The sequence below is a fragment of the Cyprinodon tularosa genome, unplaced genomic scaffold, assembly GCF_016077235.1.
Source record: "Cyprinodon tularosa strain WSP-4 unplaced genomic scaffold, ASM1607723v1 ctg84, whole genome shotgun sequence".
In the NCBI taxonomy this organism is placed as follows: domain Eukaryota; kingdom Metazoa; phylum Chordata; class Actinopteri; order Cyprinodontiformes; family Cyprinodontidae; genus Cyprinodon; species Cyprinodon tularosa.
This window is the reverse complement of record NW_024039607.1, coordinates 4,510,620-4,519,403: the sequence shown is the minus strand read 5'-3', so window position 1 is coordinate 4,519,403 and position 8,784 is coordinate 4,510,620. Positions and strand designations below refer to the sequence as shown.

General features: G+C 36.6%; 1 protein-coding gene across 1 annotated transcript; it reads left to right on the top strand.

Annotated features, from left to right (window-relative positions):
* The first annotated feature begins 320 nt into the window (after positions 1-320).
* Positions 321-5,927, top strand: LOC119774895 (60S ribosomal protein L19). Its single transcript, XM_038272619.1, has 6 exons — positions 321-469; positions 2,912-3,018; positions 3,116-3,238; positions 5,160-5,280; positions 5,401-5,511; positions 5,609-5,927. Exons 1-6 carry the CDS (start codon positions 465-467, stop codon positions 5,733-5,735), a joined length of 594 nt encoding a protein of 197 aa, XP_038128547.1. The 5' UTR covers positions 321-464; the 3' UTR covers positions 5,736-5,927.
* Positions 5,928-8,784: the final 2,857 nt, after the last annotated feature.

The window sequence follows — 8,784 nt, the reverse complement described above, 5'->3', positions numbered from 1 at the left end:
TTAACAGTAAAGGGCTAGAGGAATAGTTGATAAATATACTGATTTGAAAATATAACAAAAGTGATAGGCAAAAAGGGGATAGTAGGAGAGTTTGGCTTATTTAATTGTTAAATAAAGCATCAAACCTGTGTATAATATTTTTGAATAAACAGTTATAATAATATAATAAAGCTGATGGAACAAATACAATAATATTAAATAGGGTATAAATAAATCATAGTTGGAATAAAACTATTAGACAGAGTATAGATCAATTATAGTTGGTAGAAAACAGTATATCAGAATAATATTTTTGGTAGAAAACAGTAATTGTGTTTCACACTCCATACCAGTAGTTGGCGGTATCTAGACATCACAAAGCTGAAAACTGCATGCGCATGCGTCGGCGCATTGGTGTTGCCAGACCCGTCACTACAGTGTCCACTTGGTACATTTCCATCGTGTTTAGCGAGTAAACGGTAGCCATGAGGTAAGGCAGTTGTTTTTACCTTCATGTTCGCTGTTAAACTTCTCTTTTAAATTATATGTTCTTGGTTTTTCATGATTACATATTGACTTAATGTTTTGTACAGTTTCGGTAAATGTGATACCTTTATATTGCAAGCTTTTAGGCCTCTACCTCAAAGCTAACTATGCTAACCGGTGGCTGGACATGTCAGGACATGTTACAGGAGCGCACCGTTTAGCTGCAATTAGAAACACTTGACAATACCTACTTTATCAGTGTCAGGTAAATTAGCATAATACATTAAAACAGTTTTATATTTTGAAAGGCGATAATTAAATTTCAAAAAACAAGCGGCAGTCATAATATTGTTTTCTTACTTACACGTTTAACTTGAAGTTTACAGGCTGGGTTAAGTTTTATATCTCAATAAACAAGCACAAAACACGCCTCAAAATATGGTTATACATTGGTTATGTCATTTTAATGATAGTCATAAGGCTGTCTCAATCCACCAGAGAAATAAACTAATTTAGCTGCATGTTTGTATCAGCTAACCTGTCTGAATATAAATTACCGTAATATCCATATGTCATTGTCAGTTTTATAAAAAAAAACACTAGTGTTACCATCTCTCAATATGTTCACCATGACTTTAGTGTTGTTTTTCAGTTACCTCTACTGTGCTAAAGCATATTGCTGATATAAAGAACAGTTCCATAATCCGAAAAGGCTACTATAGAGGTTTTATATGGAAAAACATGTTTCTTAATTATAAACAGTGGTGTAGAATAGAGTATATTAGTACAGCTGTGAAGTACACCTGTAATAATTTATCCCTATTGTTGTGTGATTTAAAGAAAAGCATTGGTTCTAGGTCTGAAACAATTAATCATGATTAAACGATTACTGAAATAATCAACTATTTTAGTAATCGACTAATCGGTAACTGCTGTATAGGAACTGTAAAACATGTCATTAGCTGTAAGAGCAACGTAGAGCAGAAATTATAAAAAAATAAATAAAATAAAATATATAACATTTTGCATTCAAGATTTTTTTTTTTGCGTCAATCAATATGTTCAATCCAAATAATCGTTAGTTGCAGCCCTAATTGGTTCTATCCATTAACCATTTATTGTCAATTAGTTAATAATAAATGGTTATCAACACCCATCTATTGATCCAGAATACTTTTCTGATAATCTATCTGTTCATGAGTCTCATCCATCCATCAGTTTGTCAGACCCTTCTTTTTTTAAATGACCACATTGGGGCGGACATAATTCAATGTTAATTGCAAAATTATTTTATTTAACAATGACATTTATATTTTAAAACACATTGCAGTCTATGATTACAGGATTTGTCATTGACTGCTGTTTTTGGTTTTATGTAGTGTTCTGTTATTTTCTTATTTAAGGGAAAACGCTTTTTTTTTTTTTACATATGGCCCTTGATTTTACATTATTACATGTTCTACTCACCCGTATGAGTTTTGTGTCATTTGGAGCTGCTCTGAAGATAATCCGTTATATCCAAGTAACGTCTTCCTATGGGTGAATGACTTGAAGGCACAAACTAAACTATCTTCAGAACAGCTCCAAATGACAAAAAACTCATTTGGGTGAGTAGAACATGATGTAATAACGTCAAATCAAGGGCCAAATGTAAAGAAACAGCGTTTTCCCTCTACGGTTTTAAAAAGGTTAGGGTGCTGGAAACTAACAATGTTCTGAAGGCAAACAAAACATTTCTGCACACTTGTAAATGTGCAATATTTAAATCTTTTCTTAACTTATAAAAGAGAAAAAATGCACAGATAAGCATGTGTAAATCTTTTGTCTGCCTCAAAGCAGATATTTCTTAAAGGGTTGATAGTTTTTCAAACATGGCAAAAAAATTATCACACTTTTGTACAGGGTTCTTCGTGGCCATTCTTTCAGAAGCCTTTGTTTTGTTTATATCAGTATGAAAATTACAAAAATATTTATTAGCTGTAATTAAGAAATATAGCATAGTATACATTTTGGTTTCATTCTCATGTCTAGGGCTGCAACTAACGATTATTTTGCAAATCCATTATTTTTCCAGATTAATCAATTAATAATTTTATAGCCAAAGGTTCCTTAAAGAAGACATTTAACCAAATTAAACCAAATGAAACTAAAATTTTTCCACTTAAGGAGTTCTGGATAGAGCATATTGACGGGCAAATATTTTTTCCACCTTAAATGCAGTATATTTCATCTATCAATTCTGATATTGCGCTTATCCATCCATCTATCCTCCTTTATCTAATGTCTGGTTAATGCAGGTCGAAAATGAAAAGAATTTTTAAAATATTTACTATGTATTCATATTAAACGTATTCACAAACTGTATGAACATTTTTCAGTGATTTGCACGTGAAATGTGCCAGAATTCTATTTACCTGCTTAATCTGGGGTTCTTGTGTTCATCAAGCATGCTCAGGCTCCAGAAGCGCCTGGCGTCCAGCGTCTTGCGCTGTGGCAAGAAGAAGGTGTGGCTGGATCCCAATGAAACCAATGAGATCGCCAATGCAAACTCTAGTGAGTTCAGAATCCAGTTGAAAACATCTGATGTCGTCTTTTATGCTACGCATGCCTTATTACCCCATGTTTTTGTTGCCCTAATTTTGTTCTGCAGGGCAGCAAATCCGAAAACTGGTGAAGGATGGCTTGATTATCAGGAAGCCAGTGACTGTTCACTCCCGTGCACGCTGCCGCAAGAATACCCTGGCACGCCGCAAGGGACGTCACATGGGTTACGGTGAGGAATTCTGTACTATCAAAATGTTCTTCCTGTACTTTACTTTTTTTTTTTTTTTTTTGTCCAACTTATTGTCAGTCAGTTTTAAAAAGTAATGTCATGTATTTATTTTATTCTTTCAGTTTGTTAATATTTTACTGGGATGTTATGACAAACCTCTTCCTTGGTAACTTATCGTATTGGTAGTATAAGGCTGTGGCCTTCTTTTCTTCTGGAAACAGAACTTGTTCAGTTTTAATAGTACAATAAAATGGCTAAATAAAAATAAAATATGAGGCTAAAGAAGACCCAAGACTAGGGCAGAGATTCCACTTTGAACAGGAAAAGAACCATAAACTTAAGAGTCTAAACTGCAATGTAATGGTTGGTCAAAAGATTATGTATTTAATGGCCTAGTAAAGGCAAGCCTTGATCAAATTACTTGATTAGATGATTTCTATCCAGTGTGAATGAGCATAAGCTGTTTTGCAAAAAGCAAGTGCTCATAGTTGACCTGATATGTAGAGGTACAGACAGAGGCCATTTCTCAATTAGCAAGAACGCAAGTTCTTTCTGCTAATTGTGATTCTTGACTAGAACACAGAAAGTATGGACTTGGGGAGAATGGGAGCTTGCAGAATAAATCTGTGTCAATTGGAACAGAAGCGTACTCATGACGTCACCACAGTCTCTGTTCGTCTGGAGCTGCATTTCACCTCCTGTTATTAATAGTCTCTAGATAATAATAAATTCTGATTATATATATATATATTTTTTTCATTTATCGTAATTTTCGGACTATAAGCTAACAGCCACTAGGGTAATACCTAAATCTATGGATTTTACCATCCACCATGTTGACGTCACATTTGCTTCAACACACAAGTACGGTAGCCGCACGCGCAGGAATGCCGAGGTCATTCCGGAAGCAGACTTCTACCGCAAGTGGTACAAGACAGAACGACAGCGAGAAAGACGAACATTGCGAGCGCAAGACAGTGACACCCTCATTATGGAAAACAAACGTACCGGTTAATAAGTGGGAGCTTCTATGAAAATATGCAAATTGTGTTGAAATGTTAATAAATAGGAGTTTCCCCAAACAGTTGCCTCTTTTCCGACAATCCTCTCTGTGCACAAACCATATGGTAATTAAACATAAAAAACCTGCGGCTTATAGTCCGGTGTGGCTTGTATATGTACAAATCATGCAATTTAGATTCTGCAGCTTATATTCAGGTGTGGCTTATAGTCCGAAAATGACGGTAGTTGGGGAATAATAATTTACTCAGTCAGGTAAATAGAAACTGACCAAAAAATCGCCATCAGAGCCAGCGGTACTTCACACACTGCTATGCCGAGAGAGGGCTGCTACAGACAGGCTAATGCTGCGGTTAGCCTCAGAGGTCTGTTGGTTGCCACGATCCTCTCAACATCGGAACCATTTTTGTAAAAGTTATGCACTAAATCAGTAAATGGGCCATATAGTGACGCTTGAAAGCATAATGTTCTCGTTTCAAATGATCTTAAAACGTACTTTTATAGAACAACAGCAACAAAAAAGAGAATTTTTAACTTAATACTCTGAGCTATGTGAGCGCCCAGCTGGAAGCTGCTGCTGCCGCGGTGCATGCTGGGACAGCTGTCAATCTCAAGAAAATACAAGACTGCTCTGATGCATGCTGGGTAAAGAGGAAAGGGCGAAAACAACATCTGGGGAAACTGTCCGTTCTGTCTTGTGAACTGGAACAGTACTAGGGCTGATTATGATTCACGAGCACATGAGAAGACACAAGTACAAATATTGAGAAACGGCCAGAGTTTTAGGTAATTTCTACTGTTGAAGAATTAGAATGTGTTTACATGCAGATTGTAGTTTTACTTGAATTACCTCTGCTGAAGTTTCAAAATGAACATATTTTATTATTATGCTTCTTCCCAGGTAAAAGAAAGGGTACAGCCAATGCTCGTATGCCAGAGAAGTTGACATGGATGCGACGTATGAGAATCCTGCGCCGTCTCCTTCGCCGCTACAGGGAGTCAAAGAAAATTGACAGACACATGTAAGAGTGGATCTCAGCTCTTGTACTGGTCTCTAAAATGTCATCTTTTTGACTTCTCCTTTCTTTAAAACAATGACAAACATGCAACTTTGAGATGATAGGAATGTTCTGTCTATCTAGGTACCACAGTCTATATTTGAGGGCTAAAGGTAACGTGTTCAAAAACAAGCGTATCCTGATGGAGCACATCCATAAACTGAAGGCTGATAAGGCTCGCAAGAAGCTTCTCGCGTAAGTTTAATTGTTTATTTTTCCGTTAAGAGAAAGAACTTGGATATTTTGTTGCTGACCTGGATTTTCTTCTCCCGTTCACTCTTCACTGGTACAGGGACCAGGCTGAGGCTCGTCGCACAAAGACAAAAGAGGCCCGCAAACGAAGAGAGGAGCGTCTCCAGGCCAAGAAGGAGGAGATCATAAAGAACTTGTCGAAGGAAGAGGAGACGACAAAGAAATGAATTCATTATGTAAAATAAATCTTTCAGATTCAACTATTGCTAATAATACATTTTATATAAGCAAGCATCTGTTTTATTAACTTATGAACCATCACAAGAAAAAGATGAAAATATAAAACAGGACTGCAATGATTTTGGCTAAAAGCAAATGTGTGATGATCAAATAAATACGTTTAAAAACTGAAAAAGAAAGTTTAGATGTTGTATCTTCATCAATCCAACAGGTGGCAGTAGAGCACCAAGTGCTGTCAAAATAGATTCCTCATTTGTTTTAGTGTGATCATGCAATCACTTGCACAGATTAGTTTGAAAAACAAAAGATGTGGACAGCTAAATACCTGAGTAAGAAGGTAATTCACTAATCCAATGGTAAATTTAAGAAAATCAGAGCTATACATGAAGTATGAAATTGTTAATCCGAATCCTAAAAAAGCTGTAATGATTTCTTCATTTAGAATGTGGAGTAAGAATTAATTTTTTACATTTTTTTTTTTGAAGAGATTGCTACAAACAAGCATGCACTATAACTTGCAGCATTGAAATACCTTCCTGAATGGTAGACGGTCCGTTACACCTGAATGCCACCTTATCCCCATCCAGAGCCGCCGTCCTACCTGAGTAGTATTCAGGTACTCTGAGTAGGTCAACTCTTTCCTTCTCAGGGTTTTTTTTGCCTATAACCAGTGAAATCAATCAGGGTTATTAAACTGCATCTAATCAACTGAGCTTAGAAGTAGCATCTTAGAAGCTCTTGGCAAATAGAATGGCGATAACCAGATTGACCATAACCATGGCAATGACAGGACAGACGCCTCTAACAAAAATAAGGGGAAGAGTCACAAAGAGTGGACTGTAGTTGGAGTCAATAAATGAAGAACCACCAAGAATAGTAGAATACATGGATTTCAGCTTTTGTATCCTTGTGTCAGGCCACTCTTGAATATAAGAGGGTGTCAGGAGTGTCTTGCACAAGGAAAAAACACATTGGTCTGCTCATAAGTGGTCCACTTATTTTCCTGATGAAATAAAAATTTAGCATTTGCTTTAGAAATTAAGGTCACAGGGTCCAGATTGCTTGAGGTCAAGTGTAAAGTTTCCACAGTCAGTGATGGTTTTTAGTGCCATGTCATCTTCTGTTGATCCATTGTGCTTTCTGGGGTCTCAAGTTCAACGCACCCATCTATCAAGATGTTTTAGAGCACTTCATGGGTCCTGCAGCCCACTGATTTTATGGAGATGCAGATTTCATTTTTCCATAGAACTTAGGAGCTGCACGTGTTGCCAAGGTTACCAGTATTGGGTTTAAGGACCATGCTATTCCTCTACTTAATTGGCCAGCAAACTCACCTTACTGTAACGCCATTGGAAGTCTTTGGAGTATTGTAAAGAGGGAGATCCCAGACCTGATAACGCAGAGGAGCTGAAGGCCACTATCAGAGCAAGCTGGACTGTAATAACACCTGAGCAGTGCCACAGACTAATGGACTCCATGCCAAGATGCATTCCTATTGTAATCCAACCAGAAGGAGCCCGACTATGTATTGATTGCTGTACATGATCATACTTTTCAGCTCTGGAACGTTTCTGGAATTCCTTTTTTTTGTATTGTACTAAGTAATATTCCAGTTTCCTGAGATACGGATTTTTTTTTCATTAGTTATAATAATCCAAATTAAAAGGTTCAAAACTTGAAAGATTAAATCCTACATCCGAGACCCCAAAATATGTCTGATCAGGTAAGTGTCATATCGATTTTGTTGCCTAACAAATGTCATAGCTCAGACTAAAGCAGCGCTCTGACTAACATGACTCCTTCATTGATGCATCCAACCCTCTCATGTTACATAGGCCAGTTTTTCAAGATGGGCAACCTGCACTGAGAACCGATACATCTCAGAAGATGCATATAATATCTAATTTTAAGCTAATATTTGGGTTCTAAGTTACGCTGTGCTGCTTGAATATAAGCCAACCATTCTGAAAGTGTGAATTTATTTTTCCTTTCTTAAATTTAAAACTAAAAATCCCTTAACTTCACAATGAAAACACTGCATTGGTTTAAAACACTGAACCAAACATGATGAAACATAAAACAGGTTGAAGAACTTAGGAATGTTTAGTAAACTCTACTGTAGATATTCTGCCTACATGTTATCTTAAAAGTGGTATGAAATCTTTATTTGACCGTGTGGCTTTATTTTCTTTATAATGCTTCTGAATTTCCTGCTGCATCTCAGCCCTGGTTTATATGGCATGCTTTGAACCTCAAGGTAGTCTTGTACCGATTTCACAAACGTTGCACCCAAGGCAGTTATTGATGTTTTACTATTAATAGATTCAAATCATTTTTTTTCTTTGTCCTACTTCACCATAATGCACACAATGCTACAACATCTTTTACTGCTGCATCAGTCCTTTATGCAACCACATCAGCAAATGCACTCTTCCGGTTCATTTGGTAAAATGTTCGTCTAAAAGCAGGAGTTTTAGTCTTAGCTAAATATAGGAACACAATATATTCAGCTGAGGTCTTTAGTCTGGCTATTCTGACCTTAGGTACACAATTTAGATCTTTCTAAAGTTAAAACGACGTCTGTCCATCCTGTCACATGATTGATTGCATTCATTAAAGCCTGCAGAACCAAGGTTAATGCAAGAAAGAGAGAAAAACAACTTTTCAGGGAAGGGAGGTCTGTTCATTAACTAATTGTCTTTCTATTTTTAGTGTGGCTGTTATATTGCCATGTAGAAACACCAAGACACAAGTTTTCAGTGTTGTCGAAAAAACTGTATAATGCATCTCTGTTGACTGTTATTGGGCTGAGGCTGCAACTAATATTTTCATTGCAACATTTTCTACTAATATTCTATTCAGTTTATTTATAGAGACAATTCAAGCAGATCATACAGACAAATTGATTCAAAGTTTTCTTTCTAAGGAAAACCAGTTGATTTAATTGATTTGAAGGCAATCCCTCACACCAAGCATGCTTGTAGCGACAGTGGAGAGGAAAATCTCCTCTTTAACAGGAAGAAGCCTCCAGCAGAA

What these genes read in the sequence shown, in the direction of transcription:
- LOC119774895 (XM_038272619.1), top strand. An exon ending in AAGAAAATTGACAGACACAT is followed by an intron (nt 5,281 to 5,400) that starts GTAAGAGTGGAT and finishes CTGTCTATCTAG; the next exon opens with GTACCACAGTCTATATTTGA. An exon ending in GCTCGCAAGAAGCTTCTCGC is followed by an intron (nt 5,512 to 5,608) that starts GTAAGTTTAATT and finishes TCACTGGTACAG; the next exon opens with GGACCAGGCTGAGGCTCGTC.